This window comes from Anomalospiza imberbis, chromosome 4, assembly GCF_031753505.1.
Source record: "Anomalospiza imberbis isolate Cuckoo-Finch-1a 21T00152 chromosome 4, ASM3175350v1, whole genome shotgun sequence".
NCBI classification, from domain to species: Eukaryota; Metazoa; Chordata; class Aves; order Passeriformes; family Viduidae; genus Anomalospiza; species Anomalospiza imberbis.
This window is the reverse complement of record NC_089684.1, coordinates 53,239,035-53,263,633: the sequence shown is the minus strand read 5'-3', so window position 1 is coordinate 53,263,633 and position 24,599 is coordinate 53,239,035. Positions and strand designations below refer to the sequence as shown.

General features: G+C 40.0%; 1 protein-coding gene across 3 annotated transcripts in view; it reads right to left on the bottom strand.

Annotated features, from left to right (window-relative positions):
* Nucleotides 1–19,786: 19,786 nt before the first annotated feature.
* ACOX3 (acyl-CoA oxidase 3, pristanoyl) overlaps nucleotides 19,787–24,599 on the bottom strand; it is a 32,002-nt gene continuing 27,189 nt past the window's right edge. For all 3 annotated transcript variants that reach the window (XM_068188582.1, XM_068188583.1, XM_068188584.1), the window contains 3 exons: nucleotides 24,206–24,273; nucleotides 23,438–23,524; nucleotides 19,787–20,206 (listed from right to left, as the gene is read on the bottom strand). In XM_068188582.1, the coding sequence (XP_068044683.1) occupies nucleotides 20,087–20,206; nucleotides 23,438–23,524; nucleotides 24,206–24,273 (275 nt within the window). In that variant the 3' untranslated portion in view covers nucleotides 19,787–20,086. The remainder of the gene's footprint in view (nucleotides 20,207–23,437; nucleotides 23,525–24,205; nucleotides 24,274–24,599) is intronic.

Sequence of the window (24,599 nt, the reverse complement as noted above, 5' to 3'; positions counted from 1 at the left end):
TGGAACATATGCTGAACATTTTGAATGGGCTCTAGAAAGAAATATAGCATTTATTAGAAGATGGAAACACTTTTGTTTCTAATGTGCAATTAGGGAATTACAAATCTTTCAAGAAAATCCAAATAGGATAAAAAATTCCAACAGCCCAATACCCCTAGTAACATCCAGGCCTGGCATTTAAATTAAGGATCTCTCTCATTCAAGGAGTGATCCATGGCCACAAAACAACATTTCATGCCATTTGCACACTTAGAAAATCCACTCCTTCTGCTCTATCAAGGATTCATGTACCCTTTTCTCCTACCCTTCCCAAAAGCAGGGAAAGGGTTGCTTAAGAACTGACACTTTGTAAGAGAAGTTGTTTAAGATGAGTTGGGCAAGTTTGGATTTTTTCCAGAGCAATTCCTAATGCAGCAGCTGTGAGGGTCCTGTCAAAACATCAGCCTAAATCATTTACTTGCTGTCCTTTGCCATTCCTTTATTTGTGAGCAAACTAAAAATAGAGATGAATTATGGAGTTCCAAGTAACTACACTGAGTGTAGCATTTGAGATGAGGGTGTGTGTTTAACAAGAAATGTTTTATAATTGAAATAGAAATAGTAGGAGCTAAATTTAGACTTTTAAATTCATTTGGACTCTGGAGTTGGCAGTTTTGTCTTTATGGTATTTGTATGATTTCCTTCTTTGAACCAACATGAAGTGGTTTTATTTTTTGTTTTTCAGACTGCAAACATTTCGATGATCCAACATTTTTGGTACACATCAGCATGAAATATCTGGCAAGTGCAAGTCAAATTTTAAAATCAGATTTTTTTTTCCTTAGACAAAGTTCCTGTGATGAAATCAAACTGGGCAGTAGTGAACCCCTCAAAGGGTGACAGAGGGAAATAATAACTTTTTTTGCCAAATCTATTATTTTTGTTTAATTTTGATTAACAGGTCTGGGGTGGTGATTCTTTCACTCTATTTGTAGAGAGACATGAGTTACATCCTCCCACGCTGATGTCAAGCCAGAAGGGCTGAGACAATTGAGTCTGCTGTGCACAATTAATTGCTGCCATGCCAAGCTAGGAAGTCCTCTTCTGTGATTTCCCCCTTGAAAAGCTCCTGAAGAAATCACTGCACCACATTGTGGATGTTCTCTAAATTCTCCTGGGCAAGTGGGAAGCAGTCTCCTTTCCTGTAGGGCAGATGTTGCCGGGTCCATGAAAAGCAAAAGCACATTGGGTTGTCATTGCCCATGGATACCTGGTTGTGGTGGGCAGTACAGAGTGTGGCAGAAAAGAAACCAGGGTAATAAAAATCAAGGTTTCTTAGTCCTTAAATTGCCCAGTAAATGGGCAGCAAAACATGATGAGTAGTCATCTCACCCAGCTGTAGCTGCTTATAAGACAGAAGCTGGGTCTCAGTTCATTGTCTCCCTCTAAGACTGGGAGAAGGAGGATTAATCCCATCCAAACACAGGATTAGTACTGCCCATTGGAAGTGTGCCACTACAGTGGATTCTGGAAAAGCCTAGATGACAGTTCAGAGTTAGAGAATCCTATTCAAAGAACAAAATTACCCAGAAAAACTCAAAGATCAATGTGGGCTAGCTAATAAATAACTTGAAAGTGTCCCTGTAGAAGAGATTTTATACAACTTTTTCTTTCTATTACAAACTATTTGGCTAAAGATACCAACACTGTTTCAGTTCAATCTCAGTAGAAATAAACCATATATATTTTGTTTATTTATTTATATAAAATATATTTAAAACAGCAATTACTGAATAACAGGATATAACTTCCCACCACATCCTATTTCTAGCTGCAGGCCTTTTGAAAATGCACCAGCATCCCGGTGGCAGAAGGGACATTGTTGACTGAGCTCTCTGGTGACAGAGCTTTCCAACAACAGCAACTCTCATCTTCACCTCTCCATCAGGGCTGCCAGGGGGTGAGTTCAGAATTAAGTCAGGAGGGGCAAAGACATCACTGCATCATCTTTCAACCCTTTGAAAAAAACAAAGAGCACATACTTGGCAGCACTTTAATTTCTATGGTTACTTATGAGTAACAGCACAGCTGGGGAGCTGTTGCTACAACCCACTAGCAGAGATCATTTAAGAGGTCACACTTAAGCAGATCCATTTTAAAAAGCACTGTTTTTTTTCCGAGATAATAAAACTGAGGACTGTAGGTTGTACTCTTTATGTTGCTATCAAGCGGACTATCCTGCTAGTCATAAATTTGCCCTCATTTTTTCAAAAGCAATAGGAGGAAGGATGGCTCTTTATTTAAGACATCAGCTAGGACTGATGATTTCTGGACAAAATCTTGACCAGGAACATGATTCACTTGGATTTTGTCAGTCACAGATGTTGATGTCTCCCATGCTAATGCAGGCCGGTGCCTCTTGCAGCTTGGAGAGGCTTTCTGGCTGGGGAGACCTGCATCAGGGCTTCGCTTTCTACCAAGGGGACAGTAACACAATTTGCCAGCAAAGTCCAGGAAAAATAATTGAGTAGCCCTGAATCAGAATGATTTGGGAGCTCTGACACAGACTTCCTGTACAACCTGGGTGAAATCGCTGGTTTGTGCTTTCAGTTTTGATCTTTATTTTGTTTCTTAGTTATCAGGGCAACAGTCATGAAGCCCTGGTAACTTCATTGCAATGAAATATATCTTTAATTGGTGCAACAGACTTTAAAAGCCTTTTGGCCAAGGAAAGGTTATTGCTTTGTGTTTCACAGTGTCCAAATCAGGAGGGAAGCAAAGGCAAAATTCACCCTTATTTTGTCTGCCATGCACTTACTGTGGTCCCCTCTGAAGCAAATTAATTCCTAAACAGCTGAGTATAAGGACTTTAAGTACTCATTTTACTATTACAAATTCAAAAAGGCAGCATGTCGTCAGGGAATGGAAAATCTGTTATTTTACATGTTTATGTATAGAATTTTAAAGGATACTATTACAAATATAAAATAATTATTAAACTTAAAATCAGAGAATCATAAATCAATGAATGGTTTGGTTTGGGAAGGACCTTAAAGATCATCTTGTCCCACCCCCCACCATGGGCAGGGATGTCACCCACTGGATCAGGTTTCTGCATTAATGCACTGGGCCTGTGAGTCAGCCCACAGAAATGCACCTCTGTGTCAATGCAAATGTTGTCTTTTGACATTTTATTCAATGGAATGCAGGATTAGTGTCGGAAAAGACAAATGAAATCCATGTAAGTCCTTCTTCAAGACTCTTCTTTTTACACACTGTCCCTACACACACTGGAATAAGCACATCATCCCAAATAAAGCCACTGACATCAGTAGAGTTTCACCTGGGACAGATTTGGCTTACTTTTTCTAATTGCATCATTACCCTCAAGCTACACTGAACAATTCATTAGTGGCAGACAGCTGAATTTCTAAACGTGTGTGTAACCTAACTCTAACCAACAGCACAGTAGAAACTACTCTCAGTAGCTCCTCTGGGCAACCAAGGACACCACAAAATTGAATAAATAAATATAAACAAAGAATGTTTTTCAATCTGCTTCCCATCTGGAGTGCTGGCTATTTTTCCAGCTCTTAAACTGAGGCACCTTTGCTCTCTGTTAAGACTATCCTCTACCTTTTGCCGTCTCTGATGACCCCAGTGAATTTAAGAGCATTTCTATAGATTAGAGATTTCCCTTTTCAGCACTACTAAAGAATAAGCCAATCTACCTTGAGCTGCTAAATTTTGAAAATTCCTGCTTAATTTTTTTTTTTTATGTTATTGTCTAAGGGAAAGGTCAAAGTGCTATTTTCAATTTTCCTAAATTTTTCTCACCTATTTTCATCTATGTGTTAAATTACTACAAATAACGAGGCATTGCTGGGCATGGCTCCCAGCTGAGTGGGGCTGAGCTGCCAGAGCAGTGGCAGGGCTGGGGTGACAGGGACAGCCAGCTCACCCCTGCAGCTCCTAGGGCCATTCCCCACGGTGGTGTCCTCCTGCTGCTGCCCTGTCCTGGAGCACAGGTGAGCTCAGTGGCAGAGCTCACCCTGTGCCTGCTGGCCTGGGTGCCTGACAGCCTTTCTGAACCTGCTTAATTTTTCCAGCAGAGACTTAACCTCAGAGTCTGCTGAGACACCTTTCTCTGGCAGGTACACGCTGTGGTCCTTCTTCACTTTTGTCTCTAACACCACTTAAAGAGGAACAGTGTTGCTTCATCCCTCTTGTGTTAGACTCTGGATAAACAGGATGTTTCCTACAGAACTTGCAGTTTGACTGATGTGTCTAATACCCAGTGTAGGACTTAAATAAATATCCCCCATCCAATCTTACCTGTTGGCTAAAGTTTCATTTCTTGAGACACAAAAAGTTACCTAATCTAAGATGTCATGGTTCTTGTCCTCTTTCTTGCTCTCTTACTCATGGTCATACTTCTCAGTAACAGTGCTTCAGGAGGAGAGGCACCATCACTCCATCAGTGGGATACTCTCCTTTCTCCCTGTGATGGATGGAAATGGCAGAGGCTGTATGTAGATATTCATAGGCTTGTTTCTGGATCTCACCTGAGCTGGTTGGGTGCAAGTGCAGCAGACCTGGGGACATGTGAGATAGACCTACAGGATGTGCCCTAACATTCCAGTCTGGAAAGAAATAACTTTTTAGTGTCTGCAGAAAATGTGGTTCATCTCACCCCACCCCAGACCTCTGAAACAGCTGTTATGAACTGTATCCTGCAAGACCCTGCTTCTATTCAGTGATTATAAGGGCATTCTAGATGATCACCTCAGCTGCACCTTCAATAGATATGTAAGGCCAGGAGAGGCTGGTTCAGACACCAATCCCCTGCTGATTGTAGGTGGGGGCTGCTCCTCTCATCACTTGATGAAGTATCACAGATCGTATCACAGATACTATCTCAGAGGAAAAATCTGAGATCAAATCTTTTATTTCTCCTACGTGTCTCTCTCCACCCTGATGTATTCAGCACCCTTTGGCCAATGTCCAGCCTGCAGACTGAGCCCAAGTTTTCCTTACAGCCTGCCTGACTTGTATTTGAGGAAGTCCCAGAATCAGCATTTTCAGGTTTTTCAAGAGCTGAGGTTGTGCCCAGAGAAGTACACTGGGGACTGCATTTGTGAATATTCCTGGTAGATGCTGACTAACGTGCACCTGCTGCTCAAGCAGGTCCCTGCCAACATCCTGGTTGTGGTCTGGGTTTTCTGTTGTCTCAGAAGTGCTGACTCATCAGAGCCTCTCCCATTATATGCTGGAGCATATAATGCTTTGTTCTGGAGTTTCTCCAGACCTTATCATCTCTAATAGCATAGGGTTCCCGGGAAAACAAATCATCCTTCATGAATGACCTCATAAGACAAGCATTTAATTGTCCTCCACCTCTGGTGAGCTACAAAAGTTCCATGCAAATAAAGGAGCTGAATCATCTTTTTCACAAATGTTTAACTTGACCCAGTCTATAAAAAAGGATAAGAGTAGAAAAAGATTTTTATAAACATAGTGTACATGTCCAATTTGTCCTGCTTTAGCCAAGTGTAACCAAGAAGTAGAGAGACGCTGACCAGTACTTTGTAGAAAGCTTGTTCCTTATCTGTCTATCTATCTATCTATCTATCTAATCTATTTATCTAATATCAGTGTGTTCATGCTTTCCTTATATCTCCAAGGCTGGCTAGCAATTAAGTTTGGGGATAAAGAAAAGTCCATTAAGGCCTAAATTAAGGAGACAGCACTTTAACACTTAGTTGAGACCATGAGCAAGTAAGTTTGAAGGCAAGTACTGCTCAGCCAAGTACTGTAAATCCCTGGCAAAAATCCCTAACAAACTCTCTGGTGCAGCTTTATCACCAAATGTGTTTTCATTTAATTGGTGGAGTAAATTACAAGTAGAAATTTATTTGTCTCTTCATTTCTCTACTTCTTTATTTCTTTGCTTTAGCTCTCTAAAGAATATGATTGCTTGTACAAAAGAAGCAACAGCAGTGGCAGTTTCTCACTTCCTCTGAGTCCAGGAGTAAAGACAAAAAACAACCTCTGATGCTTCACCTCCTGCCTGTCCATTCAAACCAGCTGCTGCAAGTCCAGCCATTTTAATACTTATCTGCATTTAATACCTCTTTGTTAATTTAAGCTCTCAAGCAGTGATTAAGGTGATTAATGAAATGGACAACCCAAGGTCAGACTAACCTTCCTTTTAAACCCAGAAAGTGTCCAGTGTGAATATAAACTGATAGCACTGTCAAGTGCAGTAACTGGTGAGGCCCTGGTCAGAAGCCCTGGTCACTGAGGATGTGGTGCAATTGACCACACTCGTCCTTCTCAGCTTCAGCCAAGGACATCACAGAAGTTATTGTGGTGGGGGCTTTGTGGAGCACAGAAGGAGCTGGGACCCTTACACCAAGCCTAAACTTCTACTGCTGAGCTGCAGCTTTGCTTCTGACAGCTCGGGATGCATCCAGGCCTGGTTTCAACTTGCTTCGGTCAGGAGCGAGTGGTGAAGGTACTTCCCAGGGAAGTGCAGGTCATGCTGAGAAGGGAGCTCGATGCTGCCCTTGCCTCCTCTGAATCAGTCTCCTCCTTGCTGGCAGCATGGTTATAAAGGCTCAGCCTTACCCACAGAAGGGGGCTGTGGATTCTGCACTCTCCTGGGTGCTCATCACCATCCTGAATTGGACTCAGCAGCTGCAGAGAGGAGCAGGGCTCCAGATGCACCTGTCTGCAGCATGCCTCCTGTCAGCACGTCCTGCACCTCTCTTGTTCACAGTATATACACCTGCTTATAATTGTGCTCTTGCATTTTCGACCCATAGTTATGCCATGCAATTTTGAGTAGTGTGATTATAGTGAGTTTGTTTAGCACTTCAAAAATAAAGTAAAAATGAATATTGGTACGTTTAAAAAGTGCATTGGACAGTTTGGGTAGGGACAGCAAATGGTTGTCTCACTTTAAGCAGATTTCTTGCTGTAATTATTGAATGAAAATAAATTTAATTTGTTGTGTGAAATGGCTAAAAGATTTTAGGGACCATTTAACAATTTTGTACAGTCCAAGCAGATAAGCAGAACAGAAATTGAGCTCTTCAAAACTCAAGGAATCTTAGCATGCAGCAATGGTAATTTGACACAGAGCTTACACAATACATTTCATTTATTCTTAACAGAACAATAATTGAAAGCTGACATAGCCCCTTAAATAAACCAGTGACAGCTGGGAAAATCAGCAGATTGGCCCTTTGTGCCTGTTTATAGTAGATTTTGGCAGCAAGATAGTTGATGTAGTCTCTATAGGACGCAGCTATTATGTCTTCCAGATGTGCTTGACCTTTATCTTGGATAAAAAAGCATCTTGCCATAGAAACTATCAATGTATGTACTCTTAGCCTAAGTCATCAGCTCCTTCAAGATGCTGAAAAACCCCTCTTGCAATGGTAATGCTTCCACTGCCATTCAGTACAGACATCTAATTTGTGAGTGCCTAGATTTTTCAAAGGTGAGTACATAATTTAGATCAATGTGCCTGTAGAACTTCTGATATGAGGAAGATCTGTAACAGAATAAGGGTTGCTCAGTGCTTGCAGAAGGACATTTAGGAGGTCCTTCCTTTGCTAGCTGATTACAATGGGGAAAAGCAGAAAGAAAAATGGCAATGGCTTCTTCCCAGGCTGCATTATTATTTGTTTATGTGCACAGGGTGATGCTACCATTGCCTTTAGTGCTTTGTGCTTTAGTGCTTTTAGGCACATCACAGTGCCCAGGGAAGAGCTAAGCTGCAGACAGCTTAATGCTCACCTGCCAGGCAGTGGAGAAGGGCACAGGCCACCCCCTACCCTCTGACTCAAGGGGACAATGGCACACCTGTGGCAATGTTAATTGTCCCACTGGCAAAACCCCCGAGCCAGGAAAGGAAAGAAGAAGCCTCTGGCTGTAAATGCACTTGAGTCAAAGGAGGATTTTCAGTATGTTAATTTGATTCAGATTTTGTGTCAAAAACTACAGCAGCACTCAGAATGGCACAAGGGCAGATTGAATGTCAGAAATCAGTGTTCATGGGGAGTAGAATAGGAGAAACAGGTAGAGTGTTGTGGGACAAGAAGGAACCTGTGGGAACCCTGGGCTTGGCTTTTCAATCTTGAAAAGAGGACTTGTTTTGATGGAAAATAAAGCAAGACAATGTCAAGTGTGTTGTACTTGCTGTCACATACTCAAGCCTCTGGGCTAGTAGTTGAAGAGTGTGACTACCTGCCTGCCAATGGTTTTGTGGCATCTGCTAACACAATGGTGACTGAAATTCTTGCTTTTCTAATTCATATAAGTCAGGCATGAGAACTCCTGAAACAGAACACAGGTTCAGTACAGGAATCCAGGCTGGTACCCTCACTCAAAGAGATCTGTGTTCTGGTCAGTGCATCTCAGAAAACCTCAGTGCAGCATTGCAAACCTTCTGTGATGCCCTTTTATCATCACATGATGTGACCTCTTGGTCCCCTGTGGCTAGGCAGGTTCATAGGTGTGCTTGTCATCTGCTCTGAGGCTTAGTGCTCCCACAGGGCCACCTCATTATGTGACTTTGCATACAAATGCCTCGTGTTGGGAATCTAAAGGTTTGAAGTGGGGCGTGACTTAATCAGGGTGGATTAAGATTCCAGCAGAAGAAACCTTGCTGCAAGAAAGACTAGAGCCAAGCTGCATGGGCCTGTGGCTCCCCAGGATGGACTACTGACAATGATGGATGTGACTCTGTCCTCTACATTGCTGTGGGACAGGAATATGAGCTTACAGAATGATGGGAGTATGCAAGTCATGATGGGAAGAGAGAAGAAAGGGGTGAACAACATTCTCTCATGTCCACATTTCACCTGGATGTAAAACCTGTGAGATCCTGTGACACAACAGTAAGGCAGTTTTGAAGGAGTAAAAGGATTCTGGAACATCATTTCTGGAATGGCATGTAGCACTGTTTCTGCAGCTGATCTTCTGAGGAATTTTTTTGTGTGAAATTAAAAAAGATACAAAACCACAGTAACTGCCCAAATTGGACCTAAATTGAGCACAGATCAAAAATCTTGATTTTTGGCCTTTGTGTCTGTCTTCTGGCTCTTCTACTGAGTCAAAAATGCCAGCTGACAACAGATGGATGGCACTTTCTGAGATGTTGTTTCTTGGAGATAGGAATATTTTTAAAAGAGATGATAGGCAAGGCAAGACTTTGCTTCATCATATGGAGGCTCTGGTGTAATGTTGTTGGAGGACATTGCTTAGTTTTGCAAAGTGACAGCTCTAAACAGAGCTTTCTTCCTGTGTTCTGCACAGCTTCCTGAAAAGGTCATATTCCATCTATAAATCCCTGTTGAGGAAGATGTCATGGTGCACATGCCAATTCATCCACATTTGGGACTTCAGTCATTTCACAGCATCTTTAAATCTTGAGGCAAAACAAGGGAGAGAGTAAAGCAACATGGTAGAATGAATTTCATCAAAATAAGCAAAAAGTTGAAATAGCAAAAAGATAAAAAAGGAATTGGAGTGGTGGGAGGAGGAAACAGCTGTGTCAGTTGTTACTTTGCTGTGTAAACAATTTAAAGCAATTATAAATATGCTTCTGGTCACACTGTGTTGCAAATAAAAAGGTTTTTCATGTACACTCTTCCTCTGCTTTCAGCTAAGTCCTGCTCTTGAGCCACAGGCTGTCTCAGCACTTTGGTAGCGCATGGGGAGCTGTGTTTGTGGAGTGACATGCAGATGTTTCAGCAGAGCCTGTGCAGATGCTGTGCTTGTGTGCACTGCTGGGGCAGGGCAGGTGCTGTCACCCCCCAGGGCTGGGGAGCTGGGTTCAGGCCCTGCCTTACACCTAGGCTTGGTGCCAGGCTAGGGCACAGCTCATCTCCTCAGTGCTCCCCTCGTGACTTACAAAATGCTGCTCAGGTTTGACCCATACCTGTGATCTTTGACAGAATTAATCAGTTTTACTCAGATACCTGATGACATTTCAAGACAAAGCAACAAGCCATTTCCCAAGCTGGAAGTCCAGATGACTCACCAGTGTTGCCTGTCCTATGCTATGGGCCAGCTAGGGGACACTTTGATGGGGCTGCTGCCCTGCATCTTCTGTCTGCAGGTTCCTGTGGCACTGGGTCAGGCAGTGCACACCCCTGGTGCTGTGGAGGCAGCTTCTTATGCACAGGGCTCTGCCTGCTGCTTCTTCTCCCAGCTTCATGAGCTGAAACTCCCTGGCTCAGAGACCACTGCTTACTGTTGACTATTCACTATTGGGTTTGGGTTTTTTGGTGTGGTTTAACCCCTGACTTACTTGCTGTACCATAAACACACACCATAACCTGCAGGAGACATGACAGAGTTTGCATAGGTCACAAATTCAAGAAATGGGTTTAGGCAGAGTTTGACTTTGAAGTGTGGAAACAGTACAGTGAAATAATTTTAAACACATTTTATTGCCTCAGTAATCAGAGAGGGTGTATGTGTTGACATGGAGTTTGCATGAAACCTTCAAGCTTTTCTAACCATTTATAGTTTACATAGCTATATGTTAATCCACAGACAATCTATAGCTCTCAATAGCCTCATAGCAACCACAGACCAACAAACGATTTCCCTGGGCTCTCAGGCATACCACTGCCATTAGGTCCTCTGATTTTTAATTAACAGGAAATGTCTCTAAACATCTTGAGGTAATTAAAGTGGTAATATCTTCTGCAAGATGCATTTGATAAAACAACAGGAATTTCCCTATGTGACTCAAAAATATAACTGCAACTTCATTACAAAAATTAGATTTACCGATTTTTTTAAATGAACTTAAAGTATAAAGTATGCTCACAGTTCTGCTGTAACTCTTGAATGTAATAAGAGAATTCCCTCTGCCACATTTTACAGTGTAACTCTTGATATAATGATCTTATTAACTTATATTAAGATTCTAATTAATATGCCATATTACAAATAGCTCTTTATTATCTCTTTGCCATTCATTACGCTTTCATAAGGAGATGATAAGTGTGATAATGTTATGACTCTTAAAAAAATATACATGCTAACCTATATTTAGACATTTATTTTTGGCTGAATTCTGACAGAAAGAAGGAGCACCCAGAAAGAGAATGATTTGCATAAGCCTGCTTAAAATTGTTTATTTTTGCTTCTAAACACACTTGTGTGGGTTGAGTTTTGTAAATAAGTGTGTGTCCGTGTGTGTCTGAGGTCTGTATACGGAAATGTTGCAACATGTTGCAATGAACCACTGCATTTTAGAAGTTTTTTAGAAAATAATATTATTCCAGGTGTTGCCTAGATACATATGGAAGCAAAAAATAACTGAACAAAAATTTAAACAGATGTAATTACTTAAAGCAGTGGTTTAAGGAAAGATTTCCAATGTGGATGAAAGCTCACCATCAGCCAGTCCTGTTCTTATGTCCAAACTATCTCTAGACTTTAAAACTCTTTTGAGTTCTCTGTAAAAACTATTGACTTCCCTCTCAAACAGCCAAACATACTTATAGAACTATGTACCCATTATTTCTTTTTCTCTGTCCTTGGAAAATGCACCTCAGTCCTTATCATTTCCATGCCAATACAAGATTTTATTTGCACTTTCTCTTAGCACAGGACTTGGCACTGTCCCTTGCTTTCTTTGTCTCTCCACTGACTTCATTCCTACATTAAATGCAAATCCTTGGTCTTCACTCTCAGAGTCATCATAGCATAATCCTAATTTTGAATTATTTTATTCACTGATAGGATATTTACTCCGGACTCCATGATGCCATTCTGGATGCTGAGCACTTGCTACCATTTTTCACGTAAGCTTCTTTTCCAAATTAGGATGGTCTCAGAAAGTTTTGGCTAAAAATGGCAAATGGAACACTGAGATTGCTGCACATAGTGCTAGCCAGTACTGACATATTGATTTGTTCAAAGTGCACAATTTCTTGTCTTGTCTCTAAATTGCAGTGTTTTGGAGATCTATTTGTGTACAGCACTTAGGTTGGTGGGACCCTGGGCTGTGATTTCCTCTCTCATTCATTACAAGTCCACCAAGAATCTACAAAAACATGTGATGAACAAGTACTAGATTTCTAAAACAAGACCTATGCCTGCCTGTTCCAAGAAGTTAATTACAATTTAACATTGGATCTGTATTGGAGAAAATGTGAGATTTCAGGACTAATGCAGCTACTATTAATCTTGTCTTGAAGAACAGAACTTGACATGTGAGACTTAAGTTACTTCAGTTCCTATGAAGTGAGGACATCTATGAGTGAGTCTTTATTGGACCTGCTAATTGTTTATCTTGGTTGCATCCCGGAATGGGAATTTGAATACACATGGGTGAATGCCTCTGGTAGTTCAGAGGTGAAATGATGGTTCTGAGAAGTGGTGAGACACACCTCACTACTAATGATGATGCCACCATATTCCTCCATGCTGGAAAAAGCTGTAAACAATCATGTTGCAGACTTACTTCTAAGGCATGTGCCTTTCTGTAAAAGTTTTTTGCTCTCTACCTAATTAAGGAAAAATACAGCATGAGCCTTTTGACTCTGAGCTTTCTTAGGTCAAAATGAAAAAAAAAAAAAAAACAAACAAGAAAAGATTTTTTTTTAAACATCTAAAATCCTGTCTTGTGAGATTAGTGGGTGAATCAAGATTTGAATAATATTATTATGGGAGAAGTCAAGCAAACAGAAAGATGACTCAAACCATTTACTGCCAGGACTATTTCTTAACACAGAGGAAAATCATATCTGGTTGCATATGGAATCCTCCCACAATGAACAGAGAGCCTGGCAACAGAAATAAAACTACAACTCCAACTTTTGCTGTTGAACTGTCCTCACAACTGAAGTGTAATGAGAAGACAACAGAAATTTGGACACTGAGGAGGAGAAATCATAACATGCCTAAGCAATTCCATGCCTATTGCCTTACTTATTGTCAAAACAGACAGCCTGATCATTAGAAAGGTAAAATTTTCTTTAATTCTCCCCTCCCCAGCCAAAGAACCAAAATTAAACCCAAAGCAAAACATGATCCAAACAGATAGAGTAAAAATCCCTGAAGCCATGTCCTCTCTGTACCCACGATGGGTCGTGCAGGCTATGAACCTGCTCCTTCTGCTCCAGTAGAATACAGGAGGACAGCCCTGCACCACCTCCAAAGGATCACCTGGTGACTGCCACAGGGAACAGAGCCAGCAGGGAGAGCAAAGAGTGGCTCTGGCTGGATCTACACCCATGGGCTGTGCCTTGGATGAACAGCACCGAGTGCAACTGACGGCTGTGAAAAAAATACATGGTTTTCATCTGCCATAGTGCAACCAGGCAAATATTTATGTACTGAGCAAAGAACTGGGCTGCTGCTTGCTGAGTGTCTGAGGCACTGGTGTGTTTGTCCCACTGCCCCACACTTCTGGGTGCAGGACTCACCCACAGGTTAAGGACTGGAACAGGATATGCAGTTCTGCAGGGCTGGAAGACATCCCTTTAATAAGAATTTCTAAGGAGATCAAAACAAGCACAGAAACCCAATTCCATCCTATATGTGTCAAAAATAAATTTACAGCTGGGAATACTCCCCAGGAGATATGTTTTTCCTGGCTGCTCCCTCACACTAGTGAAACACAGCCAGTGCTCAGTTCTGGGCTTTGCAAACACTCATCATTGATAAACTGGATGGAAAAAGCCAAGTGTTTGTGTGGGCTTAGAAAAAAAATCATTATTTAATGACACTCAGACAAGTACGTTTTTGGAGGGCAGTTCATATGGCACCAGCTGCTCTGACTTAAAGGATCTTGGTACAGCATGTAACAAAACCATAGACCATGGTTTGGTCATCCCAAATAACGTGTATATGCACAAACCTGCCTTCAAAGTAAACCATACCCTTAAATCTCTCCCTGGTGATCAGACACAGATTATATTCGTTTTGATGTACATTTTGCTCCACTTTGGAGAAGCCTATAATACTGCAATTGCTCCAAATTTTAAGTTCCTCTTTGACATGCTAAACATTGAGTTTGTTCAGTTTCCTGTTGTACCACACTTTTCTCTGGATTTGAATTCAGAATTTTGGCTCCTTTCTGTGACTTTGTGCCCTGTAAGGAAAGCAGGAGTTCGACATATGGTTTCTGCAAGCACAGATGAATACTCATACACAGCACAGTTTCCATTTCCTAGGCAGGCTGGCATTTGGAGCTGGCTTTTTTAACAGGAGGACTGGACAAGAATCAATTCTCTGGTCATATTAAGGTTATAATGATCTCGCATGTACTCTTCCAGTGACACTCCTGTGGCATTTAGAACAATTTCAATTCTCTCCCAAATACATCAGTTGGGGTCAGCCTTTAATGAGAGCAATCAGCCAGTGTGGAGAGAAAAGCACTCACCTTCCCTCAGCTCTGTCTGGCCTAGGATGACAAAATCTCTCTTTACCCCTACATTTTTGAAGGAGATGTTGCATACTTGGGTCAGTAAAACAGTCTGGTTTTAAGCATTTAAACCAGCATTTTTAAGCACTTCAGATTATATCTGTTCTCACCTAATTTACCAGTCTACCAATTCTGCACATTTTTATAGAAGAGATCTTAAAATTATTTCCAGCTCACTGAAGAAAATAATAAGCAGTGGCAGGTCTAGGATTATCCTTAACAACATCCCTAAAGCACAGACAATGATTTCTCCACCGATGGCTTCCTGAGTGTGTTTGCTGATAGACAGAATGCTGATTTTTTTTCATCTCAGTGTCATGAGACACCAAATATGGTGTGTTAGAGGCAAATGTCTATGTTGCATGTCACATACATGCAAAAATCAGAGTTTGAGAATGCCTGGAATGAAATCAGGTTTGTCTGACAAACAGTATTTTCTGTAAAATTTCTGATTGATATTTTTTTATCGCTATGTGGTAATTATTTTATTAACTTAATCCCCCTTCAGGTTTTCCACTGGTTTGTTTGTCATAGAATGAAGTTTGCCACTTTTCTTTCTTTTAAAATATTGGTAGAACAGCAAACTCTAATCTGGTGGAATTTCTTTGATATTCTTAAATATAAGAGAAATTGGTATGCTTAGGCCAGTCAAGTCTTCACCATCTTTTGTTACATTGCTCTGCTGATTTTACTGCTTACCATAGTATGTGTTGCTTAGCAGCTTTCTGGGTTACTGAGGGATTAGAAAGTATTTCATCACATGTCAGTGATAAGAACACATAAATACAGTGCAGAACCACTAGCTGAATACTTATCTGCCTCTTTATAAACAATTTTGTCATTGAAGCTCATATTTTTGCAATAGGAAATTATGTCTGTATATAGATTTGTGTTTTGATTCTTACAGTTTACAAAATAAAATTAAATTTAAAAAAAAACAAAAACAAAAAACCAAACCAAACCAAAACAAAACAGAACACCACTGTTAAAAGATGCTAAATTCTCATATATATATGTATATATATATATATATATATATATATATACACACTGCTCAGTATGTGCATTATATACTCTGCAATACAATAGCAATATGGTGGCTTTCCTCTGGATGCCCTGGAAGCTGTCCTGGCCCATGGATCACATGTGGAAAGCACGAGTCACATCCCAGTCACAGCCATGGGACAGACTCCAGGTCCATGTTGGTCCTTCCACAGGTTGTTTTCTAACTCCTGGCTATCACTCCATGGCAAATATGCTGCCCTTCTAAAAAACTGACATTATGAACTGAGGCATTATTTTCTATCCAAGAACATGTAATTTAAAAATATTCTTTGCTTAAAACGAGGAATAACAATGAATATTTTATAAGTTGGCAAAAATAAGTATTTAGCAGAGCTCTGAGTAGAGAGAAGATGACAAGAGAAATGAGTTGGGAAGGGCAGGAGGATGGAAGAACATGGGCAGGTGAAGGCAGCTGCTGGCATCATGTCCACTGATGCTGGGTCTTTGGAGACTGATGCAAATCTCAGCAGATGCTCTACACTAAGGCTGACCAAACAAAAAATGTAAACATGTGAAAACTGCCTTCAGGAAATACACTGGGAATTCTTCTAGCCATGCACTTACTAGTCTATTATTTAACAAACAAAATGAAGAAATTCCTGATGGATCTTGAATTCATTCAAGAGAGATTCATGCCGAGGCAGTGCTGAACAATCACAACCAGGCTGCAAACATTTGAGAATAAAACAAGGCGAGGCAGTCAGCAGAACCGCTGTTCTCAGCATTTACCCCTCTCTTTGCCTTAGAAGGAGCTGATGTGAAACGCTCTGCTTGTATCTCATAAACCTGTGACTCGACTTGCTAGGAGAAGAAGGAAACCTTCTGCCCCTGTGGCCAGTGCCAGTGCTGTGGGCAGCCTGCTGTGATCCAGCTGGCCCCACCTGGTTGGAGCGTGTGGCTCAGAGGAGAGCATCACATGGATGGCTCATGGAGCCAGCTCCCCTGGGCCTGTGGTGCTCCTCAGGCCATTGAACCGAGTTAAAATGATCTCACTGTGATCTCAGGCTAATGAGAACTGGGAATAACAAAACCCTTGAGGCCTGTGAAGGTGTGGTACTAGCAGAGGACACCCTGTGATTTCCATAGGGCTGGAACAGAGGGACAGAGTGGTCATGCTGGTAGCACGGGCTGGTGTGAAATCACCACTCGCGTTTGAAAACACATTAAGTCAGTAAAGAAAATATATGGACAAAGGCAAACAGAAGAGGGACTTGCATCCCTGCAGAATGTGTGATAAATCATTAATTACAATGGGAAGGAGGCTTTCAGACAGAAAGAGCAGCATATGAGTCTACTTATTCCTGCAGAAAACAAGCACCCCTGAAATCACATCCACAGAAATGCAGATATAAAGCATGGCAGGGCTTCCACCTGACCCACAAAGCATTCCTCCTGAAACTACCACTCCTAAAAAGGTGATGTGAAATATTCATGTATTTATCTTGCCACATCAGCAAGGGAGGCGTGCATTCAGTGTTCTAGCACACATAAACAACTCCATTCTTTCTGGTAGAACCTTTTTGCTTTGAGTCACATCAGCAGAAGTATCTTACCATAGAAGAAATACCCGATTTGAAATACCCTGGGCAGGTGGTTTGACAGTCACAAAGCAGAAAACTGCCACTCTCCAGGAGAGGAGCAGGGCACAGGGCACTGGGGAAGCAGTCTTAGGGCTCTTTCAGGCCTACTTGGATTCAGCTTCCTGGTGCCTTCATGTGGCAGCTTAAAAGAATGGATTCCCGTGGCCAAATTATTTTGGACTGAAGCTATTTGACTGAGTTTGACCCAACTCCCCAACCAAGATAAAATGACACATCCAACTTTATTTGGCATTTGAAGTGGGAGGGAAATGACTTCTCTGTTCTGCCAGAGGTCTCTTTTATTTAATGTTGTACAAAGAGGAAGAAACTGCATATAATAATGACATCTTGTGGTAGTTGTTGAATTATTGCCCTATGATTAAGTAGATAATCGGATGCCAAATTTCATGACATCTCTCTCTTTCCATGCTGCAGCTCTGCAAGTTCAAAGTTACAAATTCTCCCGCTCTGAGAAGCTGGATGTAGACCTCTGGAACTTTTGGCTGCTGTCTTCAGAGGAAAAGGATATTTTGCTCATTTGATTACACAGATCTGGCTAAAAATACAGGACAGAAATCCATTGTCATACCTGATTAAAGAACCTGATCACAGTTAGCCAGGTTTTCATACAGGAAATACTACTTCTGATAATGAGTGCAGAGTGGCTCTGGCCCATAGAATGAGCCTGCCTTTGCTGCACCATGGCTTTGTACTGGGTGTGAGAGCAAAGGGTGACAGCCTTTGCTGCAGCATGCGCAGCCTGACAGCCGCTGAACACCTGCACTGAGCTTGCAAGCAGCCCTGGTGAGCAGCCACCTGGGGATGCAGATTTTTTAAAGACTAAATGCCCAAGGCCTCACACTCACTATTTCAGCTTTGGTGCTCAGGTCTGTAACTCCTGCCATCAACCAGGTGTCCAAGGGTCCCATGAAGCTCTAAGCTTCCTGCAGGCTGTGTGATATTTCATATTTAGGGTTCATAACCATGCTATTTAACTGAATATCCCGCTTTGCCTGCCCATAATCATGTCCTTGCTGGTGCAGCCTCTGCTGTGCTTGCTCTAGTTGAAGTTAGAAGCTTTTCAGAACAAACAGCACTTTTTCCTGCCAGTTTGTACAGTCCTTATCACCAGAGAGGCACAGCTTGTATCAGGGAGTTTGGCTGTTGCCAGAAGAGTCATAATAAGTAAGATTAGCAGGAACAGCTTAGGGATATATTTTTACAGGGTGTCTGTTTATCTTGTCATGTGTTCGGTGAGTATCCTTGTGGTTTACCAGGTCTCCTGGTCTCTGCTACTGTGACACAGATTTGCTGTGGCTTTTTTATTGGGATGAAGGTGGCTTAAAGCTACATGCCAAACACCTCTGTGTTTTCTTCTGGGCTACCAAGGCCTCATAAACACACAGTTTATACACAAGATTTACACACAGCTGTTTCCCACCTGTGGGGAAGGAGGCAAGAAAAGACTGAGTCACTTATGAAGAGCTCAGAGGTGATGGTGAAGTCACACACATGTATGACAGCACAGTAAAGCTGCTGGATCAGCAATGATAGTGCAGAATGGGGACTGACACATCAGTGCTACTACAGTTAATGTAGCATGGCATCTCTTCCCCACCTGCCTTTTTTACTGCCAGAATTCCTGGTATTCACATTGGATACTGGGCAAAACCAGCTCTGCCTCTTTCCTTCAGAGGCACTTGTTGGATTCCCCATTGATATGGAAAATTCCTAAAGATAATCATGAGACCCCACAACTCCATAACATCTAATGCTAGGTGTTTTAGCTGTATTGATCTATTTTTTCTTCCATAGGATGATGCCACCTATTGGACTTTATTAAAACAGTTCAAAGAAAGTAAGTACTTCATACTGGGTTGTTTTTTTAGCAAAGAAGGTTAAACTTTCCTACAGTTCAATTGCAAGAAAAAGAGCTTCTATTAGGACATCTTGAGTTATGGTACCTCGTTAGAAAATAAGAAAGAATAGAGGCAGAAAAATCACAGGCAACACTGACTATCTCTGGTGAAGAAAAAGAAATTAAGGAAAATAAATACAGTTTAACAGGATAGCTTTTATCCAATGGGACTATAAACAACAGCCATAGAATTTCAGACTTTTTATTTGCCTTTTTTTTAAAACTGAAATGTGTTGAGGGTGATGGTTTTTAATTGACCTTGTACTTGTGGTGGTAAAATTATTAACATTTAAAAACGCTCTCAGTCTGGCTAAGAAGTTATCTTTACTAAAAGAACATTCCTTTCAGCTAAAAGCTAACAGTGTGATTGTTTCCAATTTCCCACTTTGAGCTAAGACAACACAGGGTGTGCCACTAATCAGGGCCATCTTTGCATGTTGCCACGTTACTGTTTGGTTCCTCAGAACTGGGGCAGTCAGCAAACTCCCCCGTGCCTCCAAGGACAGATACCTGCCTTTGTTCACATCGAAATGATTGCTTGTCCTTACCTCTTCCTTTCTTGTCTTCTGAAAGCCAATACACGTTGGTTCTCTGCAATCTGAGGACAGGGGAGCAGGGGGAAAAATGCTCTCCCGATGTTTTCTCACTATAGTCATAGCTAATACAGGTTTTGTCCAGCCTGTCCTATTTTTTTTTTTTTTTTTGCTTTTATCAGCTTATTCATAATCCCTGGTGGCAAAAGCTTTTTTTAATTATTTACCTTCTGTTATATGAAAGCAACAAGAGTGAGAATTTTTTTTTATTATAAACTTTGCAAAGCAGTGATTATAATAAATCTTCATTTTTTTTTAATTTAATTGAGTAAATACGTATAGTGTGGAGATGTGTTGCTCTTGATCTTGTCTTTATTATGTTAACAGTCTCTCAGATCAAGTTGGACTTGATTTCAAAGTTATTTTAAAACTTGGCATGTCTCAATGAAAATCTCTTTCATTTTCAGTGTTCACATAGTCTAATTTCCTCCTGATGTTTGTAACAAGGTATCTATCTCAGGCCCATCCAGACTCTTAAAAGTTGTTTGGTTTACAATCTTGACCTCAGCCTGCCTATAACAGGTTTATTACTGCAAAATTCTGCCCACCATGAAGGTCTGTTCAGAGCTTTGTTGCCTTGAAGGATCTCTCCCCATATATTTTTGTATAACTGAAAAATAATAAGAAAAAAGGATTAATGCATAGAAAATAAACAAAACTTCTGCAAGATAAATTATTAAGTTGACTTATTGGCTGAAATGAGATTTTGATTGAATTTCTAGATAATAAATGTGAATAATTATGTACAGGCAAGAACAGAATAAGCACAGAATTTCAAAGTACTGTAAACATCTGATTTCTGTGTAAATCATTTAGACCATCCTTGGCGTAAGAGCAGGAAACCAGAAATCTCTGGTTTTCAACTTGACAGGAGCTGTACTATCAAAGGTAGAAATTTGGAAACAGGATTATATTAAGCCAATCTTTGTTCTTTCCAAACCTGAGGACTGTGTCTGAAAGCACCCATGGACAGCTGTTGTTATCTTTGTTTGAACACACTTCTGGAAAGTAACAGAACTTCTTTCCCAGTGTGAACTGTTTGATTTGAGCATAAGAAATTCTTCTCTCAAGAGCAGATTGTTTATTTGTAATTTTACCAATTTGCAATTATTTGTTTAAGAGTTAAAAAGAAGCAAATTTTGCAAAAGTATAATTTTAGCAATATTTAACAATTCATAGTTAACAAAAGATTAAAACTTTAAATAACTTTATAGAAAAATCAGGAAAGAAAGAACATATTTTCAGCTGTAAGAGAATACATTGTAACACAATATTAATGTGGTACAAAAGCAGTCAATGAGGTAAAGTGAAATGCCTTTTTTCTTCACCAAAAGATGCTGTGGCCCTAAATATTGGTGATGACTTAAATATTGAAGTATAATATATTTAATATTAAATATATTTTACCTTGATTACATGGGCTAATATAAACTACTTACTCCATTCTAATTTTGATTAAATGTTGTCTAACGATTTTTAATTCATCCTGAAATAAATGTGGCAATACCTTTACAGACTTAGGCTGAGATTGTCAAAACTCTTATGGAGAAATTATTCACACCATCAGTTTCTTTTAAAGAGAATCTGAATAATTCTTTAGGGCTTAAAGCTGCCTATAAAAAAACCTGAAACTTTTCCTCAGCTCCAACTATGATCTTTGGTTTATGGTGCAAGGCACTCCACTGCAGCACAACACAACTTATCCTGAATTAAATTCACCTTTTTGTTATACTTGGATAATCTATTCTTTACCATGCTGTAATTTTTATTAAAATGTTTGCATTGGTTCTTAGAAGGTGCAAAGATAGCAATGAATAGAGAATTAAACATAGACAGGCAGGAGACAATGATCTTTATTAAGTATTTTGAGTGAGGGATTGGTAGCCTTTTTTTGAATTTCAGTTAAAAATATTTACACAAGTTGAAAACCACAGACTTACAGGCAGTTCAGAAAACCTTCCTGAATTCTATAGAACATGGGTTGAATAGCAGTGATTAAAATTGTTTTCTCAGTGATTCAATGACTTTATAAAAAATAAAGTACATAAGGAAGTGTTTAGATTCCTACACATATTATACAATATGTGTATATACTATATATCTATATACAATCTATAATATATATTATATATAATATCCATATATTATACTATCTATATAATATCTATATATAATATCGATTATATTATATATTATATATAATATCCATGTATTATACTATCTATATAATATCTATATATAATATAGATTATATTATATATTATAGATAATATAGATTCTCACATATTATACTCCTAATATTAGTAACTAATATTAATAAGTCTATGGCTTCTGCATTTTCAAGAACTAAGAGGTACCCAATGAGGAGCCAGCCAAAACCATCATGACAGCTTCATCAGCTACTGATAAGAAATCTCCAGGTGACTGCTAGAAAGGGGATACTATTCTAGGAATGGATCACTGTGTACTTGTACCATATTTTATATTTCTGCCTATAGAATCTGCTCACAGCTTCTGCTAGAGACAGAAAATTGTGTTAAAATGGGCTTTTGGCCAAAACAGATACTGTTAACATTCTAACAAACTATGTTCCTTCTCTGAAGAGTTACCATCAGAGCCTTAATTTAATCCTCAAATCCCTATAAAAATGGAAACAAAGTGTCCAGTGATGATTATAGCCCTCTAGGAGAAGGCTGGATAGGTAGAGGCAGCCTTTCTTGCCTCATTTGCAAAGACTGTGCTAACAAAGTAATCACTGTGTTAGGTCAGCTCAGAAACATCTGTTCTGCCCTCTGTACTGCTGGATCACCATGGGAACAAGGGGCAACTTAGACAAGAAGTCACAGGAAATACTGAAAACCACAGAATCTGATGCAGCATTCCTGTCAAACATCCTGGCAGGCTCCCCAGGCTCCAGGGATTGTCTGCAGCATCCATCCACACCAACCCAAACTACTGTACTGTGACACTGGTCTCTACGGAATAGTTACCCCATAACTCAGCCTTGACGAGTAGGTTTGGCACAATAAGCAAGAATTTTGGTTTGCTGAGACTTTGGAATAAAATACAGATCTTGAAAAAAAAAAAAGGCAGGGAGGGACCAGGAGCTGTTGTAGCCAACTCCATGGTGCAACCACGTCCCAAGTCCTGCTTGTAGGTCTGGTTATGCTACTTCAGAAAGGATCTGGCCGAAGCAGAAAATACACAGAGAAGGAAAACAAGGTCTGTCAGAGGAATGAAAAGGCACCCACAGATGGTAAATAGATATGGACTGGGACTAGGAAGTATTTTCTATCAATACTCATAATTAAACTGTAGAAATGATGGTGTGATATAAGCCAAATGACAGCTGAATTTGAAAACGGATGGAAAAAATGGAGAATAGACACCTGTGGCTTCTAAACAGAATGATACAAACAGAACCTATAGCATGAGAACACCTTGCTATTTCATCTCTTTCACAGTGTTCTCTTTGGCCATCCATCCCTGTCAGCCACAGAGTATTCTGTGAACTGAATCCAGTACGGCCCTTCTTATGCTCCTAACTCTAGCTTTGTGTAACTACACCAAAAAATTTCTCTCAGCCCTTTTCCATTTCAGTGCACAGATGCCCACGACAGCAAACTACAGCAATACTGTACAAGTTTCCCACTGAAGCTTATCTCCAGCAAACGAAAAAGTTCATTCTCTGCTGATATCAATTTAACTTTGGTAGTATTTTCCACTGAAAATTTGTCTTTCTTTTCTTTTGTACTTGTGAAATGTCTTGAATATGTTAAGGCTAATTACAGGCAATAATCTTCATTATTAAACTTACAAAATTTACAATGGGTTTTCTTACCTCTCCACTTGCTTTACCAATGGCAGAATTGAGAATGAAGTCAGAAGGAGCAAAGACATCAACCAGGGCAACTGCGTCATCTTTCAACTGTTTAAAACCAAAAGACATACATTTGAAAATTCTGTAGTTGTCTATGGCTGAACTACAGAGCAGCATAAAAATTATTTTCATAAAGTGCCAGCTTTGATAATTTAAGAGAAATCCACAGTAAGTAGCCTAGTTTTATTTTGATTTTTTTTACTCCATAACTGCCAAAATAGACTGTATTTCAAATGCTTTCCTCCTTTACCTAGGGAGCCTTTAACACATTTTAACCAATATGGTGCTGTTTACACATATAAACACATATATTTTTGGACTTTAAAAACATAATGACCAGACTCTTCTTTAAAATTTTCCTGACCCACAAAGCATATGTTGTGGTTTGTAAAGCTCTTGTGCTAAGAAAAAAAAAGTCATAAACTAACTCAAAAATGAAATAAAAAGAACTGGGTTGAAATATTTCACTGGCTTTCCAATAAGATTGCAAGGCCACAAATGCTATGGTTTTATTTGTTAGGACATACTGTTATCCATTTATTGAAATAAATTAAGACTACATTCAGGGTCAATGAGCTGCTAAACTTTACAGAAAATTATTCAGAAACCATTAATGTAATATCTTGCTAACTTACTCCTTAAAGTAAAGAATAATCTGATGACTATAAGCCATGTATCTCTTTTATAGTGCTTATATACTATATATTTAATCACAATAAACAGGCTTACCCTGTAACAGAGCTCCAGAATAGCATCCTGAATAAATTTCCCAGGTTGTTCACCTGAAGCATAGCCACCTTAAAAACATTCACAGAGAAGCTTATACCAGTTAAGATTACACTGATAAAACCTTTTGGCCAAGTTCATGAGTTCAGTAGTCAAGACTAAGTATCTGCACCTGTGTAATTGAACTGACAGTCTTTCATTAATGAGCTGACTGCAAAACTCTTAATCCAAGCTATGCAGAGCCTTCTGCAGTAATGAGCTACACTACAGCATCTTGCTGCCTATCCCTCATCCTCTCACACAAGCACTGGATCACAGCAGAACCTGTGATCTCTCCAGCATCTCTGAGATAATAGAGAGACTTTTGGGTTAATTTTTCACTCCAGATCCCTGCTCC